This window comes from Micrasema longulum, unplaced genomic scaffold, assembly GCF_059751315.1.
Source record: "Micrasema longulum isolate JH-2025_06_02 unplaced genomic scaffold, ASM5975131v1 h1tg001828l, whole genome shotgun sequence".
NCBI classification, from domain to species: Eukaryota; Metazoa; Arthropoda; class Insecta; order Trichoptera; family Brachycentridae; genus Micrasema; species Micrasema longulum.
In genome coordinates this window covers 128468-148621 of record NW_028279002.1, presented here as the reverse complement: position 1 = coordinate 148621, position 20154 = coordinate 128468, and the positions used below count along the sequence as shown (strand labels likewise).

The 20154-nt window shown below is 36.3% G+C and overlaps 2 protein-coding genes across 3 annotated transcripts; one reads left to right on the top strand and one right to left on the bottom strand.

Annotated features, from left to right (window-relative positions):
• Nucleotides 1–394: 394 nt before the first annotated feature.
• On the bottom strand, nucleotides 395–6793 carry LOC148273817 (uncharacterized). Its single transcript, XM_088238122.1, has 3 exons — nucleotides 6718–6793; nucleotides 4236–4961; nucleotides 395–1703 (listed from the first exon to the last, which is right to left on the bottom strand). The coding sequence occupies exons 2-3, from the start codon at nucleotides 4900–4902 to the stop codon at nucleotides 916–918; spliced, it is 1455 nt and encodes a 484-aa protein (XP_088094248.1). The 5' UTR covers nucleotides 4903–4961; nucleotides 6718–6793; the 3' UTR covers nucleotides 395–915.
• An 839-nt stretch (nucleotides 6794–7632) lies between these two features.
• Nucleotides 7633–15422, top strand: LOC148273816 (uncharacterized). Of its 2 annotated transcripts, XR_015824461.1 has the most exons (3): nucleotides 7633–7742; nucleotides 8442–8933; nucleotides 11638–15422. XR_015824461.1 is itself a non-coding variant. In XM_088238126.1 (2 exons), the coding sequence occupies exon 2, from the start codon at nucleotides 8480–8482 to the stop codon at nucleotides 8939–8941; it is 462 nt and encodes a 153-aa protein (XP_088094252.1). In that variant the 5' UTR covers nucleotides 7633–7742; nucleotides 8442–8479; the 3' UTR covers nucleotides 8942–10173. The 2 variants fall into 2 exon arrangements, 1 of the variants encoding a protein (XP_088094252.1); XM_088238126.1 differs by lacking the exon at nucleotides 11638–15422 and having other exon boundaries at nucleotides 8442–10173.
• Nucleotides 15423–20154: the final 4732 nt, after the last annotated feature.

Here is a 20154-nt window from a genome sequence, read left to right as displayed (position 1 = left end):
GACTTCACTGCTCAATGTTCGTCGGCAGTTCATGTCAGAACTACGGGACTCGAGCCTGACTTGGGAGGGTGTACAAGAGCTGGCAGCCGACAGAGATGCCCGGAGAATCATCGTGTGCTCGACACCATATGCTCCAACTGGAGAGCGGATATGGAATGATGATGATGATAATATATAATGTTTTTCAAATCAAATTATGATTTATTTAGGTTACGGATGAAAAACGAAGCAATATATAAGAATTTGCTGACTAGTTGCATGCTTACAATTCAGTAGGACTTTTCAGCAATTTATAAAAGTAAAACTGTCATACTTATCTATAGTTACGGATACTCTGATCTGTCATATCGAGCGGGGGTCAAAACAGCCTTTAATTTAAGTAATTTCACAGTAAAACTTTCTCACCTACTCGTACGTGATTTAATTAATGATTAATTAAATACAGTTTTTTAGGAAATGTACATTCACAATCTGAGCAGTTGAATGGTTTGATATTTTTTGTTAAATAACTTATAAACATTCATATAGAAACTCTGAGCACGACAACGGTTTAAAATTTTCTTTTCTTCTCTTATTCTTCTTCTCCTTCTGGCTCTTCTCCACTCGTCCACTCCTAAACGTAGGCCTCCTTCAACCCTCTCCATGCCCAACGGTCTTAGGCTATTTACATTCACGCTTTTCCGAATGCTTCACAATACTGCTTCATACTCACTGCTGTGATTATTTATGTGCAATATTTTTTTGGAAAAGATTCTTTGAACCGATGATGCATAAATAAATGAATATCGTCTTTCTAGCGAAGCTGCGGTCGTCCGGGGTTTCCGGTTTCAAGGGCGCCAGAGGTTTATAGTCAGTATGAGTTAACATATGCGATTTCAAATTATATTTCTGAAAAGATTTTCATTGGAACTCTGATCATGATAATGGTTTCTCGCCAGTATGAGTTAACATGTGTGATTTCAAAGCAGAGCTCTTTAAACATTTAAATTGACAGTCTGAGCACGAGAATGGTTTCTCGCCGGTATGAGTTAAAATGTGTAATTTCAACTTGTCACTTCGTGAACATTTAAACTGGCACTCTGAGCATGAGAATGGTTTTTCGCCAGTATGAGTTGACATGTGTAAATTCAACTTATCTCTTCGTGAGGATTTATACTGGCACTCTGAGCATGAGAATTGTTTCTCGCCAGTATGCGTTAACATGTGTAATTTCAACTTGTCACTTCGTGCACATTTGAATTGGCACTCTAAGCATGAGAATCGTTTCTCGCCAGTATGAGTTAACATGTGTAACTTCAACTTATCACCTCGTGAACATTTAAATTGGCACTCTGAGCATGAGAATGGTTTCTCCCCAGTATGTGTTGTCATGTGTGATTTCAAGGCAGAGCTCTGAGTACATTTAAATTGGCAGTCTGAGCATGAGAAAGGTTCTTTTCCGGTATGAGTTGACATGTGTAATTTCAACTTATCTTTTCGTGAACATTTGAATTGGCACTCCAAGCACGAAAATGGTTTCTCACCAGTATGAGTTAGCATGTGCGATTTCAAGTTACCTTTTCGTAAAGATTTATATTGGCACTCTGAGCATGAGAATGGCTTCTCGCCAGTATGCGTTAACATGTGTGGTGTCAATATACTCCTTCGTGAACATTTAAATTGACACTCTAAACAGGCGAAATGTTTCTGTCTTGCTTGCGAACCTGGAATAAAAACATGAACAATATAATCGTTGAAGCGAGTATTCATTTTAAACCTAAGTAATGGAAAATGAGATGTAGCATTTAGTATGTTTAGACTTTAAATAAGCTTCTTAGATAAACAAAATTTTATTAAGTACAGTTTGATAAATATTTGAATAACTACTGCTTAGGTACTGCTTTTGTGTACCAACCGCAGCATTTTTTTTTGTTTTGTTTCATAAAGGTAAGATTAATTTCTCTTATACTTCTTCTTTATCTTTATATATAAAAGGCAACGTTCTTTGTGTCCTCGATAGACTAAATAACTACTGGACAAATTTACGTTTAGCTTTTTTTGAAAAATAATGAGCTTTGCGCTGGGCATGTTTATATTCTTAAATCTAATCCGTAGAAAAAAAATTTGGAACGTAAACGTTTTATTTATCGACCGACCAGAGTTGCTTTTGACGAGAATGATAAATGGGAAGATGTAATTTTTTTGTACATAATAAAAGTTTGTAGTTGATTGTTGACAAACAACGTTCCTTTTTTTGGATCCCAATCAGATCCTTTCCATAAATAAGTTATGATTAATTTCTACCGGTAAAAAGAGCAGAGTTTGACATTCACCAAAAAAAATCTACATTTCAATAGTAATTATATATTTTTTGGAATTCAATTATACACTAGTATCTAGGTACATACTTACAAATGAAAAGTCACTCCATCTTTTTTACGTTTATCCGAACGGTTTTTACACGCTTTCGCGAAGCAATCAAGCATTTTGGTTTCAAATTAAATGTCAATCTTAGGTCAAAACCCGGCTGGCGGTTAAAAAACGACTAAATATGCGTTAGGCATGACTGAGCGTTTGGGCATGAGTTAAGTGTCACAAGTCACAGAAACACCGATCTGTTTCTATGTTTCGGTAAAAAACGATCTTAAAATTAGACTTCAATTTAGGAAAAAGGCAAAGTCACAAAATTCAATTTTATTTAAAGCAATTAAAAAGTATTACGAAATGGAAAAAAAATATTTATGAAGAAAAAAACATATCAAAATTTAAAATAATGGTCAAGACATATGTGATAAACAATTTATAAATTAAATATATTTGTAATGTTATTATTAGAACACACATAACAATATGTATGATATGTGTGCCCTACTTGAAGATTTAAATAAATAAAAAAGGAAACGCGGTCTGACTTTTCATCATGAAAACGTATTCCCGCATTTTCTCCCTGGATTATGGCACTTGAGCAGTGTTTTTTTTTTACAATAGATCCCTACAATTGATTTTTTTTGATAAATTATTTTCAATGGAAACTACAATCATGCAAAAACACGTAAAAACTTCCAGTTTTATCGGGTATTTTCGAGCGCACGGCATGCAAATACTAAACTATTTTTGAAAAACGGAAAACGTACCGATAGAGAAAATTTCATTTTGATACCTACTATGTTTAAAAAATGACAAAATCGGTTTAGAGGTGCGGAAAACAGGACAGCGAAAAGTCGATTTCGTATATTCTAACAAAAGGTCTGATATGCAATTGTCTTTTTCGCGCAGTATCGGAGAGGCATCTGCAAGATAGTGACAGAAAAACAATGTTCAAATACTTACCTATATATCAAAATTCCCTATTAACGAATAACCAACTTTTTGTGTATAATAAGAACGGAACATTTTTTAGAAATTCTTGAAGTAAATAGATTATTAAATAAACCCGATGTGATGTCGATAAGCAGGGGTGGGCTGCAGGGGGCTCGAAGGGGCTCGCGCGAGCCCCTTGTTAAATTTAACTTGGGCCGGCGAGCCCCTTGTTAAATGAAGAGAAATCAATATTCTCACATCAAATCAGTACATAAATGCCATTTCAGTGGATGGTTTAAATGTATTTTGAAACATAAATAAATAAATTTTGTTGCCTTTTGAAATTTGTCGAGAAATATATTTATTAGGGATGCCCAATAAAAGAGACCTATCCGGTTTTTGTCTGTATAGTGAAACAATTGCCTGCAATCGCCTAGCAATGCTTTAAAACGCCGATGTTTGATAATACACTATATTGCTTCCATATGTTCATGTTTTTGAAAAAAAAAAAATATTAAGCCAAATATGTTATTATAAATATTTGTAAAAGGCAGATTTGCCGTTTATGTTAATAAAATAAATAAATAAATATGTTCTTAGATGTTCAACGCAACATTTTTGCGATTCTTTGAACGATTATCCGTCTTGCTTTACACGTGCACATTTACAACTAATTAAAAAAATATTTAATTTGTTGAATTAAAGAATTTTCTACCATAAAAAAACAAGTCATATCTATATTTTGTCTTTTGATGTGCATATTAAGCATTTCAAATTATTTTTAATTACTATGTATTAGTATTTTGGATAGTTTGAACAAAATGATACACCTCCCCCTTCCCCCTCCCTCTTACCCACTAACCATTCTACGAACCCCCCTCCAAACAACCTCCCCCCGCGAACCCCTTGTTAAAAAATTGGCAGCCCACCCCTGTTGACAAGTAAGTATAACTTACTTGAGGAGATTTCATCGTTCTGAGAGGCAACTAAACATTCTTGTCTAATGTCAGGATTTTCCATATCCTTATCAGCATAGATTATATCACTGGTTATCCTAGGCTGGTAAGTACTAGTTCCCGGTTCAGCCATCACGGCAACAGCACTTGGCTCTTCGCTTCTGCAGGAACCTGACACCCCTTCCTCGGTAAGGACGATTTCTCCCTTTACATTGCTAGTTCTCTGTTCAGCCTTCGCGGTAGCAACACCAAGCTCCTCGCTTGAGTAGGGACGTGATGCTCTTAGCCGAGTATAGAGAATTTCTCCTTTAATATCGCCGGTCCCTGGTTCAGCCTTCACGGTAGCAACACCTGGCTCCTCACTTCTGTAGGAATATGACACCCTTTCCTCGGTATAAGGAATGTCTATTTCTACATCGCCAGTCCCCGGTTCGGCCTTCACAGTAGCAACACCTGGCTCCTCGCTTCTCGTCCCGTAGGACGCTCCTAACCCAGTATGAAGAATTTCTCTTTTTACATCGCCAGTTCCCAGTTCAGTCTTTACGGTAGCAACACCTGGCTCCTCGCTTCCGTAAGGATGGGAAGCCCCTTCCTCGGTATGGAGTATATCTCCTTCTACATCGCCAATCCCCGGTTCCATCTTAATATTTACTGAAGCGATTTCCATAACCCTGGTGTTGAGAACGGCTACGAAGTAATTCTTTGATATATCTGGTGATAAATATCCTAGAAATCATACAAAATATATAACCCTAAAATTAAATATTAAAAGTATTTTTTAAAATTCTAAAATACCTAATAAACTACTTAATACATTTTGAAACAATGGTTATTTATTACTATTTCATTGATTATTTGTACTACAACAGGCCAGGAGGCCTAATAACAGTGGTAAATCACAGCAAAGAACACCCAGGTTTGAGAGAATTTTTTTTAATGACAATGATGATATTTTCAATTATGGATCAATTCCATAACCGATTTGATAAATCTGATGCCACATAAAATAAATTATCACCATCATTAAATGTATAAATTGCTATCATTTTTTTATTGTGTGTAGGTTATTAAAATTAAAATAGAATTAAAATTAATGAATACATTTAATTTAATTGATTAATCGGGATTAAATGTGTTAAGTTAATAAGTGGGAGAGGAGGCGGGCCATGCGCGGACGCAGGTCGTTCTTACGCTGGATCTAGAATATATCTATATAATCATTAGTCAGTATGTGGCCCAGATTCTTAAATTTTGAAGTTAACATTAAATGTTGTGATCCTGAAAAACATGTGGTGATGGTGCGGGAATTCCTGAAAATTACCGCATGTGTTTGTTTAACCCTAGAGTGGTAACAGAGGAGACTCGTCACCCCAGAGAGACAATCACGCTCTAATATCTCGAATGTGATTTATTGTCTCGTTCTAACATTTCATGTCATTTTTGCTGATGACATAATAGTAATAAGAGCTTTAAAGCATCGATGAATTGAGTCTAACGATTAATGTATTGCATGAGGCTTTTTGTAAAATCGGTCTGGATATGATACCTCTATGATAACTTTATAGCAGTTTGAACTCAGATTTTCTTGCCAATTAATGTTAAGCAAACATTAGTCCAGAGGTTACTTCTTCCACTCCTTGACTGTGCGGATGTATGTTATTCAGATGCTAGCTCTGAATCACTTAATAAGTTAGAACGATTGCAGAATATTTGCATACGTTATATCTTTGATGTTCGCAAATTTTACCACATAACCGAGTATCGCACGCAACTACACTGGCTCAGTATCAGGCATAGTAAAAACATTCACATTCTATAAATTCTTCACAATATCTTAAATAATCCCACTTCGCCTGTTTATCTGAGAAAGCTCTTCAACCTCTTTCACAACACGGACTATCTTTTCATTCTAGTAACGAGAGAACCCTTTTAAAACCCTGCTATCGCTCTAATTTTCTTGCCTCCTCTTTCACAGTAGTAGCCGCTCGATTGTGGAATAATCTACCCACTAATGTTAGAGACCCCCCTTCTTTATTTACATTTAAGTCAAGATTGAAATGTCACTATCGAAATATTTAAATTGTTCATTTATCCTTCTTCTTTCCTTCCTATCCCCTCTCCTCTCTTCACAGCATAGTGTTAATTTTTTGAATATGTATTTATTTTGTTACTTTTTGTTTTTAATTTTTGTATAAAATCGTAAGATTCAATATGTCCATGTACTTGTAATTTTCTCAAACTGAACGGTTTGGGTAGGTAAGAAGAAATTGCCTTAAGGCAATATGCCCGCCCTTATATGTATATGTATATAAAGTGTTAAATAAATAAATAAAAAGACAGTTTCATGCAAAGAGCAGAAGTATTCACATCTAGCTAAGACGTTTGCTTCACACAGGGGAGTTCCGTGTTCGATATATATTGCGGTGCTAGAAATAAATGATATATTATTCTACTTTACACATGTACTGGAATGGCAACTTACTGTTTACGGTGATTTACCAGTGAAATCTTAGTTGATTCGTCCAATGATTTTGAAATTTATGTATTTATTATCCACGACGCAGAAGGTAGAATTTGACAAAAGAACCACAGATAAAATGTACGATGGTAGACAATCCACAAACAAACATAGAAATTACGGGGTAGTTTTTTAATATGAAATTATTATTTCGACTAGTGTGACATCACAGCCACACAAGTGTTATGGACTAACCTTATACGACTTAAAAATGTTGTGGCGAGCAACACCAACAGCCGTAAGGTGAGCAGGTCCGAACTCCGCTTTGGCCCGCAACGCGTAGTCCGCGGCAATATCAGCCCGGGCGCGATACTAAACGCCGTGCATCGGAAGAACTTACTACATTTATTTCATCTTTGAGTTTCGTGTCACTTGCCTGTACAAACATAGAAAGTAATAATTTAAAAAATAAACAACACTTTTTTGTCTGCATTTAGAAACAAAAAAACATGCTGCAGTGCAAAATAGAAAGTGAAACTTTGCATAGTAAAGAAGAAAAAAATATGGATTTAAGAAAAATGTTAAATTACTTGTAAAGAATTTAAGCAAAAAAATCATATTAACAAATTTACGTGAAAAACAAATAATGAAAATTAGTTTACAGTAAGTATTTATAATACAATAATATAATATACTGTACAAAAAATTGAAAAATTAAAAATTGCAGGAAAAAGTAAGTTTTATTATGACTTCAATAATTAGTTTTAAACAATGCATTTAAGAGCGTTTTAAAATGAATAATTGTTGCATTAAAAATGTCTGTATCGCAAGTAAATTTGATAGCTAAGGAATGTACACGCGGAATCGGAATTTTGTGCATGGTTAGTACCTACTTAGTTTATGGATGTCTATGACCTTCCATATTGTGGAAGAATGGTTAATGATATTGTCTATGTGCCTCCTCGAAATGGCCGCACCGCGTGTCTCGTACATAATATTAACCATTACGCTGTGTATTCCGTCTTCCTAAGGTTTTGTGTGTATAAAATGTGAGTTTGTCATAATTATTATTATTAATCCGTCGTAGCACAAGGTGCTATGGAAGTTTTCGTTCGTAAATAAAATGTCAATTGCATAAAATGTCGAGCACCGTTTCACGAAGGACTGTTATTTAATACCCTTGTCCATAGAATTAAGAATAGTCCAGAAGGAGCGTAGAATCATATTTAAATACATCGGACTGTGTCCAATAATTCCTCCACTATGCCTCACTTTCGCCGCGCGCATTCGTGAAACCGCCGCGTAATGTTGCACGATGGGAAAATATAATTATAATACAATTCAAAAATTGACATAAAAAAACATTTTTCTTTCACAGAAGCTATCGACTTCCGATAGCTTCTATCAAGACGAGTTCAGATTCTATGAAGTTCTTTAGATACATCAATTGCTGAAACCATTTTCCACCTTATTTCCACATCCATTGTCAGTACGGTCGTGGAAGATTTTTGTTGATTGACAGCGTTGCGCTGTGTAAGTTTAAATCGGGACGTTATAGGTTTCATCGTATCTCAATAACGGCGACAGTCTTGATGTATTGGGACGGATGGCAACCCTAGCACATTCTAATAGTTAAGTAAGATTTGGAAAAATCTTATATCGTGAAAATATGATTGCGAGGAAATATGGAGTTGTTAAATGAATATTTAATATTCTGAATGCATCGTTTATCTCGTTTACATTTCCAGATGATTGATCTTCAGTAGAGAGGTGTCCGTATTCGATTATGGAACAGATCGCTTCAATAAGTAGTGTCAAGGCTGAACCTAAGGCCGGTGACTTAGAAGATGGGACGCCATGTGCGAGTGAAAGCGAGGAACCAGGTGTTGCCAGCGTGAAGGTTGAACCGGGGACTGTCGATGTAAAAGAAGATATTCTCCATACTGGGGAAAGAGCGCTATGTCTCTTCAAAAGTAAGGTGCCAGCTGTCGTTACCATAAAGGCTGAACCTGAGATTGACGATCTCAAAGAAGATATAATCGTACAAATCGATGGAGAGGCTCTTTGTCTCTTCAAAGGCGAGGAACCAGGTGTTGTTACTGTTAAGACTGAACCGGGGACCAGTACTCAACAACATACTATAGAAAGTGATATACAGATCTTCACGGAAATCGAAATGTATTATCCTGATATAAAACAGCAATGTTTGGAATCATCTCGCAACATTACAGTTCGCTCTAGTAAGTGATACTGCATTCCACTTTACTTTACTTTAGGGAGTAGATGTTGTAAATTAAAATTTAAAACGCAACATGTGTGGTTGGCATTGGCAGTCTCTTTTGTGGTCAATAGCCGCCAGAGGTGAGCACTACAAACTGCCTATACCCACAGTGCCGATCACCGAGCACCGAGCACCGAGTATCATGCGAGCCCGCCACTTCTATACACTGCCAACAATAATAATAATGATGTTTGGATAATTTATATAGCGCCATTTTTGTGAAAATCACCTCAAGGGCGCTGTACAATAAATAAATATCCCAACACGTCTTGCTGCTACAGAGCGCATGGACGGTTGGGATTCTAGTTCCTCGTCTCCAATTATGATATACTACAATTATGATATATATGAGCTAGATAACAGAACGTCTTGCAGCTACAGAGCGCATGGATAATAAGAAATCTAGCCCCTATTTACATTTTTATTTTCAATTATTTTATTTGACAATGAAGTTTGGAGTTTAAGTGATATTTTAAAAACGAAAAAAAAGCAAATTTACAAAATTAGAATTTAGATAACAGCAAGTCTCGCAGCTACTGAGCGCATGGACGGTTGAAATTCTAGACCCCATTTACTAAATTTAGATATTTGATAGTTGATAACATTTACATAATATGATAAAAATAATATGATAGCTAACATCACAAAAAGTCTTGCAGCTTCAAAACGCATCGACAAATGGATTTCAACAACATAAGAATGATTTTAAAAAGTTAATAATAAAAAATAATTTTAAGAAACGCAATAATAATACATTGAGCAAAAAACTAGTAAGTATGGGAATTAAGTGAACATGTAACAGCATAAAAAGTAAAATATAAAAAAAACTAAACAATGATACCATTCCTTAACTTATTATTAAGGTTAACAAGACAATAGACGATACTCAAACTCAAACTCGTCCCTGTTTTATTTTGGTGTGCAGTAAACAGGATCTATTGTCTTTTTCCTAGTAAATAACTGTAAAAACACTTGGTTCACATTTGGCTGTTCCCTGGGAGATGATAGTAGAAACGCATCTGTGTGCGTAGTGTAGAGTGTAGATACCAAGGAATATATCCGCTTCTTTTTAATTTTGTTTGTTATTACTAAACGCATGTTTACCGCCTAAAATTTCTGATTATTATTATTTTACTTTGATTAAGATGTCAGATAAACTCGTGTATTAATTCGAGTAATTTTACGTGATACAGGAAAAAGGGTGTCATTTGTATTTTTATATGAACATAGATAGGTAGCACTATATCATACGGAAATTGTTTTATAGTAAATAGTTAAATTTTGGCACTTGATCTTCACAAATATACTCTTTTTTAAACAGTTTTAACAGAAGCACAGTTATAAAATCACGAGAGTTTTTGGCGTTTGAATATATTTTGGTTTGGTTAGGTTAGAACAAAGCTTTGAATATAATAACGTTTATAAAACAATGCTTTAAATTAATTATCTCACTCTTTGTTTATGGCATGTCCACACCTTAGCGACTCAACTCAATGTTTATAACAATTTAACACATATTTGTGTATTTTAAACTAAAGTTGCAGAGAGGAGCTATATTTCACACCCAGCCCGCTCGGAGGCTGGTACTAATTTTAGTACTGGCCGACTCCACACTATTTAATTTTTGATTACTCAATTTTTAAATCAATAAGTGTGATGGAAAATCGATAAATTAGCAACGCACTTAAGCAATGATGCAAAGTAAATAATCACACAGCTCAGTATTTATAAAAATGATGAAACAAGTTATGGGGATTAATTGAAAATTACAATCATATACCCAGCGTTGGTAAGCTCAATCTGTACACAATGTTTCTATCTAGGCCTAGTCAGGGTCTATTTTATATACTTTTATTTTATTTTTATTACTTTATTTTTTTACATATTTATTACAGCAATTTACAATGAATTATTCATACAACAAATTAATTTATTAGTAAAAGTAAACATATATATTTTTTTTATTTTTGCTGGTGGTTCATCTAAACTGCCTAACTAGGGATAGCTTCCCCGTTCTAAGGCACTAAATTATGTATTTAATAATAATATTAAAAAGTAACTACAGTTTTATTATTATGTGTGCTTTTTCAGTCTTAAAAGCAAATAATAAATATACAATGAAAACATGAATAAAACCAAATCTCTATATCCTAAGTCATTACTAGTTAAACAAGAAATCAACTCACGTCCTTATACATCGGACAACAATTTCTCTGACTCCCTCCGACCAATACAGATTAAAAATGCAGTCAACACCTTTCTCAGCCCGGCAATCCCACCACATTTCCATGAATCTGGGATAATGTTATATATCCTCGGGCCTATATAGTATTGCTGGCTTTGAGCCAAAAAAGTATTGACTCCTCTCTGTAGAATCAGATCCTTATTGGAGTGTCTAGTATTATAAACATGACAAAACGCTACGTATTTTTCCTGTTGAAATGCGTGACCGCCACTGACCTCAATATATTCTGCTGACGAATATCCAGCTCTTGAAATTCTTTGAAGGGCGAATCACTCGGGTATCGGTATGGTTTTTTAAATATAACTCTTATCACTGATTTTTTAGCTATAGCTGCTATTACAAGTAGGCGTCTCTGGTGTCCGCTAAACGGTGGCCAAATGCTTCCCCCCAGGTATATATTATGACTTTATCTTTTCAGGCACTAAGTCGACATTATTTTTGGAGAGTATAAAGCTTCCGTCTCATAGTGCAGACCTGCTACCTGGGTGCGAATACGAAACACGGCAGAAGAAGAAAAAGAAGAAGAAACCTCGTAATAAACATCTATTAACGAGGGCTGTCAAAGAACGGTTTACATGTTCTGAATGTAACTACACAGTTCAACATAAATGTCACTTCATACGGCACATGTTGACACATACTGCGGAGAAACCATTCGCATGCTCGGAATGTAAATTCATTACTCGACTGAAAGGTACTTTGAATCAGCACATGTTGATACATTCTGGCGAGAAACCGTTCGCATGCGGAGAATGCAATTTTAAAACTGTACATAAGAACAATTTAAAAAAGCACATGTTGATACATACCGACGACAAACCGTTCGCATGCTCAGAATGTAAATACACAACCCGGCAGAATGATACTTTAAAAAGGCACTTGTTAACTCACACTGGAGAGAAACCATTCGCATGCTTAGAATGTAAATATGCAACTCGATCAAAAACTCGTTTAAAAGAGCACATGTTAATTCATACTGGCCAGAAACCGTTCGCATGCTCAGAATGTGATTATGTAACACGACATAAGAAAAGTTTAAAACAGCACATGTTGATACATACTGGCGAAACACCCTTCGCATGCTCAGAATGTAAATATATAACTACAAAAAGGGATTGTTTGAATAGGCACGTAGTAATACACTCTGGCGAGAAACCGTTCGCATGCTTAAAATGTAAATATAAAACGCAATGCAAGAGTTATTTAAAACAGCACATGTTGGTACATACTGGTGAGAAACTGTTCACATGCTCAGAATGTAAATATGCAACCCGTCAGAAAGGTCATTTGAAACGGCACATATTAATTCATACTGGCAAGAAACCGTTCAGATGCTTAAAATGTAAATATGCAACCCGATATAAGGATCAATTAAAACAGCATATGTTCTTACATACTGGCGACAAACCGTTCGCATGCTAAGAATGTAATTATAAATCTCGGCATAAGACATGTTTAAAACAGCACATATTGATACATAAAAACATCATAGCTGTGAAAAACTCCAGGAGTAGCAGTGAAAGCGGAGGCATGACAGTTGTTAAAGATAAGGATGGAAAAATGGTGACTAGTGAGAGTGGAATAAAAGAGAGATGGAAGGAATACTTTGAGGAAGTTTATGAATCGCACACTGGTAACTCGGGCGGTGCCGATGTATCGACATTATCCGAGGTGTGTTTGAACGCAAATGATGAGGTAAGTCAGATTAGTATGAAAGAAATTATCAGTGTTGTCAAATGTATGCGGAATGGTAAAGCGCAAGGGTATGACTGTATTGCAGCAGAGTTTATTAAGTCGGGTGGCAAATTAATTCTCACATGGCTACATAAACTTTTTAACTTGTGTCTCAAGGAGGAAAGGACTCCACCTGATTGGAGGAGGGCAGTTGTTATGCCGTTATACAAGGGAAAGGGTTCTAAGGTGGAGTGTGGGAATTACAGAGCTATCAGTCTTCTGAGCGCTGTCGGCAAAATGTATGGAAGAATACTGATAGAAAGAGTAAGAAACGTGACCAAGGAGAAAGTATGGGATGTACAGAGTGGATTTATGAATGGTAGAGGATGTATGGATCAAATATTTGCATTACGCAATATGACAGAAAAGTTTTTGGCGAAAAACCAGAAGCTTTTTTGCGCTTTTGTTGATTTGCAAAAAGCATTTGATCGAGTTGATAGGAAAAAATTATGGATGGTTCTATCGGAGTATGGAGTGAGTGACAACCTTGTCCGCGCTATTGCTTCCTTGTACAAAGATAGTGTAGCGTGTGTAAGGGTAAATGGGTCATTAACTTCCTGGTTTGACATCCCTAAAGGAGTCAAACAGGGATGTGTAATGTCACCGTGGTTATTCAACATATACATGGATAAATGTATGAGAGAATTGAAAAGTATGGATGTGGGAGCGAAAATGAGTAATCTTACTGTCAGTTGCCTTCTGTACGCCGATGACGCAGTCCTCCTAGCTGACAGCGAAGAGGAACTGCAATCCTTGGTTACAAAGGTTTACGAAGTGTGCAAGGAGAGTGATTTGCTAATGAATGTGCAAAAGTCGAACGTCATGGTCTTTGAAAGAAATGTAACTATGACTGAATGTAAGATGGTAGTAAATGGAGATAGTTTGAAACAGGTCGAAGAATTTGTATATCTGGGTAGTATGTTTACTAGAGATGGAAATATGGACAAGGATATTGAAAGGAGGGTTAGTGCCGGTAACAGAGTTAATGGTGCCTTAAAGTCTGTCGTAGCAAATGAGTGTCTATCGCAAGAGGCTAAATTAGCAGTTCATAATGGAGTTCTGGTACCAACCCTAGTGTATGGAAGCGAAGCATGGAGTTGGAAAAAAAGGGACGAAAGTAGACTGAATGCTGTTGAAATGCGATCCCTCAGGCGAATGTGCGGAAAAACAATGTATGATAGGTGCCCTAATGTCGAAATTAGAGCAGAATGCAAGGCTGAGTTAAGCATTATCGACAAAATTAAGAAAGGTCTTTTGCGATGGTTCGGTCATGTGGAGCGAATGAATGATGAAAGAACGGCTAAAAAGATTTATGATGCGAATGTGTCTGGTTGTAGAAGTCGAGGAAGGCCGAGAAAGACATGGCATGATCAAGTACAACAAATTCTTGAAAGTGGTCATGTGAAAAGTCGGAATAATCGACGTGCGTGCATGAGAAGATGTATGAATGTGAAGGAAGCAAAGGAAGTGTGCCAGGACAGAGTGGTGTGGCGTTCTATCCTCTCTGCCTACCCCTCTAGGGAAATGGCGTGATGGTTAGTTAGTTAGTTAGTTAAAAAATCATACCGCTCGTATGCTGAGAATGCAAATATGCAACTCAATGTAAGGATCATTTAAAATAGCACATGTTGATGGTATTTGAAAGGGAAAGTGAGGTTACTGACTGCATAATAAATGTAAACAACGAATGTCTTAAACTAGTACGAGAATTTGTGTATCTGGGAAACATGTTTTCAAGAGATAAAAGAGTAGAAAAAGATGTTGGAAGGAGAGTGAATGCGGGCAACAAAATGAACGGAGCACTAAGCACAGTAATTGCTTATAAAATATGTCAATTGAAGAACTGTCCGTCGAACTCGTCAATCTGTACTCTTCGACATTCCTAACTCAATGACTAATTTAAAAAATAGCACTCTATGAAGAATACAGATTACCTATAATGACAGTTTTAGTGACATCGACATACTACATGGTAAATACCATATTTTTATTATATCAGTTAAAGATATTTTAAATTTATCTCCTGCTTGACTTTTAACTTTTAATTTGATTTTTAATTTTATCTTTCAACTTAATTTTTAACTTAATTTTAATTAAAACTTTTCATTTTAATTTTAACTTTTAATTTTAAACATTTGATTTCAACTCTTAATTTATACTTACTTACATCTACTACCTGCATCGAATAATTTATTGTTGGTTGTGATTTTTTACAATTAAATTGAAATGTTCATGGAAGCAGAGAGAGAGGGAGGAAAGTAGCTATACAATGTCTTCTCCTTTTTATGAACTTTTTATGTAATATTTTTATTTTTACTTTTTTAGAATTAAATTATTTTTCCCCTCTCCTCCTGCATTCATTAGTGTGAAATCTGTAATTGGTCTTACTTTTAAAAAAATGTTCTTTTATACCTTGTTTTATATAAAGACTGTATGATTTCATAAATAAATAAATAAACTGGTAGTGCACAACTGAGTTTTAGTCCCAACACTTATGTATGGAAGTGAAATATGGAACTGGCAGAGGAAGGATGAAAGCCGAGTGAACGCGGTTGAAATGCTATATTTCAGACGAATTTGTGGGAAATCAATGTATGACAGGGTTACGAATGATGAAATCAGGCGAGAGTGTAAATCTGAGTAAAGTATAATTGATAAGATTAAGAAAGGTTTAATGGTTTGGTCACGTAGAACGAATGGACGACGAAAAAATGGTAAAACGAGTATATATGGCGAAAATGAACGGCAACGTGAGACGAGGACGACCAAGGAAGACGTGGCATGATCAGATAAACCAAAATCTTATGTCTGGTCATGTCAAAAGCAGGCAGAACCGAAGGGCATGTATGACAAGATGTATGTATGTGGAAGAGGCTAGGATTGTATGCCAGGATAGACGTGTGCGGCGATCCATTCTCTCTGCCTACCCCTACGGGGAAATGGCGTGATGGTAGTAGTAGTAGTAGTAAGCACTAAAAAGTTTATTTGTGTCTATGACCTTCTATAACGTCGTATTATCGTCTGTGATATTGTCTTTGGACCCCCTCGAAATGGCCACACCGCGTGTCATAAGGTCATTGCGTGCTGTAATTCGCGTTTTTAAGGTTTTGTCTGTATAAATCGTGAGCCTATATTTTATTTTAATTTTGAAAGTTCTGCAAAGATAGGTAAAATCAATGTAATGCAGACTACAATAGGGAAATATCGCATAGACTTTATTTAAGTTTATTGTTGTGCACACAGTTCTATAGTGGTATAATTACAATGATATTATTATAAAAAAACATAAACCGAACACAGCACCACTTGCGTACACAATAATAACATATATGTGTCGGTTAACATCAAAAATGGATATATCCAGACTAAGCACTTTTTCACAAAGAACACTTTTCTGAAACTGATTATTGCTATTCTGAACAACTGTGGGTGGCTTCAGCCAGACGACAGAATTTGATCCAGGATACGGCTCTACCTAATGTAGGGAGTACCGCTTTACCCACCGTTAAACTACTGGGAATTTTACTCAATTCTGACCTATCTCTTGACGCTCAAATTAGTAGAACGATAAGTTCATGCTTCTACCAGCTGAGACAAATTAAATGCATACGCAAAAATTTGCCGGTTGATGCCGCCCGTCAATTAATAAATGCGTTTGTAGTGTCTAGAGTCGATTATTGTAATGGTATCTATGCAGGTCTACCAATGATCAAAATGACTCGCCTACAGTCTGTATTGAATGCCGCAGCGAGACTTATTTTAGGAATCTCTAAGTTCAGTCATATCACTCCACTACTTCGGGAACTACACTGGCTACGTTTTCCACAGAGGGTCGAATACAAACTTTGTTGGCTTATGTATAAGTCACTGCACAACTCTGCTCCGGAATATCTAAGGGAACTATGCATTCCAGATGAACTAGCTGACAGGCGTCTCACGCTTAGATCAGCTACGTCTACGGCGAGAGGAAAAGTTATTATACCTCTACGCAAACAGCGCACTAAATTTAGTGAACGCGCATTTGCGGTCGCAGGCCCTATGGCATGGAATGCTCTCCCAGCAGAGGTGCGAGGCTGTGAGAGTGAAGTGATGTTTCGGAAAAAACTTAAAACCCACTTGTTCTCTAATCATTTGAATAAATCCGTAGCATGTGACAACAAAATAAACTGTTTTAATTAAATTACAAATTTAAAAGCTTCAATTAAATTAAGAAGCTTTTTTGCGCTTTTGTTGATTTGCAAAAAGCATTTGATCGAGTTGATAGGAAAAAATTATGGATGGTTCTATCGGAGTATGGAATGAGTGACAACCTTGTCCGCGCTATTGCTTCTTTGTACAAAGATAGTGTAGCGTGTGTAAAGGTAAATGGGTCATTAACTTCCTGGTTTTTCCTGGTTTCAAAAAGGGATGTGTAATGTCACCGTGGCTATTCAACATATACATGGATAAATGTATGAAAGAATTGAAAAGTATGGATGTGGGAGCGAAAATGAGTAATCTAACTGTCAGTTGCCTTCTGTACGCCGATGACGCAGTCCTCCTAGCTGACAGCGAAGAGGAACTGCAATCCTCGGTTACAAAGGTTTACGAAGTGTGCAAGGAGAGTGATTTGCTAATGAATGTGCAAAAGTCGAACGTCATGGTCTTTGAAAGAAATGTAACTATGACTGAATGTAAGATTGTAGTAAATGGAGATAGTTTGAAACAGGTCGAAGAATTTGTATATTTCGGTAGTATGTTTACTAGAGATGGAAATATGGACAAGGATATTGAAAGGAGGGTTAGTGCCGGTAACAGAGTTAATGGTGCCTTAAAGTCTGTCGTAGCAAATAAGTGTCTATCGCAAGAGGCTAAATTAGCAGTTTATAATGGAGTTCTGGTACCAACCGTAATGTATGGAAGCGAAGCATGGAGTTGGAAAAAAAGGGACGAAAGTAGACTGAATGCTGTTGAAATGCGATCCCTCAGGCGAATGTGCGGAAAAACAATGTATGATAGGTGCCCTAATGTCGAAATTAGAGCAGAATGCAAGGCTGAGTTAAGCATTATCGACAAAATTAAGAAAGGTGTTTTGCGATGGTTCGGTCATGTGGAGCGAATGAATGATGAAAGAACGGCTAAAAAGATTTATGATGCGAATGTGTCTGGTTGTAGAAGTCGAGGAAGGCCGAGAAAGACATGGCATGATCAAGTACAACAAATTCTTGAAAGTGGTCATGTGAAAAGTCGGAATAATCGACGTGCGTGCATGAGAAGATGTATGAATGTGAAGGAAGCAAAGGAAGTGTGCCAGGACAGAGTGGTGTGGCGTTCTATCCTCTCTGCCTACCCCTCCGGGGAAATGGCGTGATGGTTAGTTAGTTAATTAAATTAATTTAACAATAGAATCACTATGTAAAGCGCCCTTGAGGTATTTTATTATGAAAATGGCGCTATATAAGTTATCCATAATAATAATAATAATTCGACTAAATTGTTATTTATAATCAAATAATATAGACCTAAAACCAAGAATACTCCTAATCAAGACCTATGTATGGAGTATCTTAATGTATGGCTGCGAGACATGGTGCCTATCCGAAAGAGATAAACGGAGACTAGAGGCTTTTGAGATGTGATCCTATAGAAGACTACTAGGAATTTCCTGGAGAGGCCACATTACAAATGAGGAGGTTCTCCAAAGAATCGAAGGTGGAAGGCACCTGCTCAGGACCTTGTCCGAAAGGCGAGCGAGATGGATCGGCCACGTAATACGTCAAGAATGTCATAATGGAGGGGATGACCGAGGGGACAAATTCTAGGGGACGCCCACGCCGAGAGTACCTGGAGGACCTTTTAGAGGACGTGCGCTGCTCATCATATGTTGACTTTAAAAGAGCCGCACAAGACAGGGAGGAATGGAGGAGAAGGATGAAAGTAATTGCTGCCAGCCAATCCTAGGATTGAGACCAGAGAATAAGAAGGTCTGACGCAAGTAATAAAAATATTCTACGTCATTTGATTTGATCGATTAAACTTAGTTTCCGTGTTAAACTTATATATAATTTGGATGTAACTCATTTTGATATATCGCAATGGATTTAACTAGTTTTGATAAAATTAATTTGTGGATTTAACCAGTTTTGATCTAATCTGTCATTGAATGTCAGGGTTGTCACTTTTACGAAGTAAAAAATAAATAACACTAATCGTTTTGAGTGTTATTAGGTTATTTGAGTGTTATTGAGTGGATGTTGCCGATTTTGATATAAAATTAAACATCTGACAACAATAATTATGGTATAATATTGGATTTTCCCATTTTTGAAATAAGTATTCTATGTAAAACTAAACTTTTAATCGTGTTCCACAAAAAATGTTTTTTTACCAATTTTGGATTTAACTAATTTTGATATCCACCATGATATATGATACAATTTCTGAACAGGACAACAAAATGTGACGAGAATATGTTAAACGCATGACTCCATTTGTATTTGTATTGTGGTATCTTCATAGTTTTAAATAAAGATTGTGGTTTATGAAGATATTAATTTGTGTGAAATGTGGTATAAACACACTACGAACACTGAAAAAAATATATGAAATGGAGCCGCCATATGTTGTCACCGTAAAGACTGAACTTGAGACTAGCGATGTAAAAAATGACTTCCTCAATACTGAGAGAGGGTCTCATCTCGTCTCATCAAAAGCGAGGATCCAGGTGTTGCCGCCGTCAAGACTGAACCGGAGACTGGCGATGGAAGGAGATATTCTCCGTTCTGCGAAAGAGATGCCGCGTCCCTACCGAAGCGAGGAACCAGTTGCTGCTAACGTGTGTCTTTTGGACCATAAGACACACTTTTTACTATGAAAATTCAACCAAAATTGGAGTGCGTCTTATGGTCCAATGCGTCTTATTGTCCGCAAAATAAGGTAGTAAGCATTCTTTTTTATTTATTACATGAATTATTTTTCTATCCATCCTCTATCACAACATGGACTACCTCTTCGCTCTAGTAACGAGAGAACCCCTTTATTTCCCCTTCACCGCTCTAATTTTCTTGCCTCGTTTTTCACAGTAGTAGCTGGTCGAGTGTGGAATAATCTACCCACTAACGTTAGAGACACCCTTCTCTATTTACGTTTAAATCACAATTGAAATGTCACTGAACAAATTTATTTATTTTATTTTATTTGGGAAATCAACAGTTCTACATAC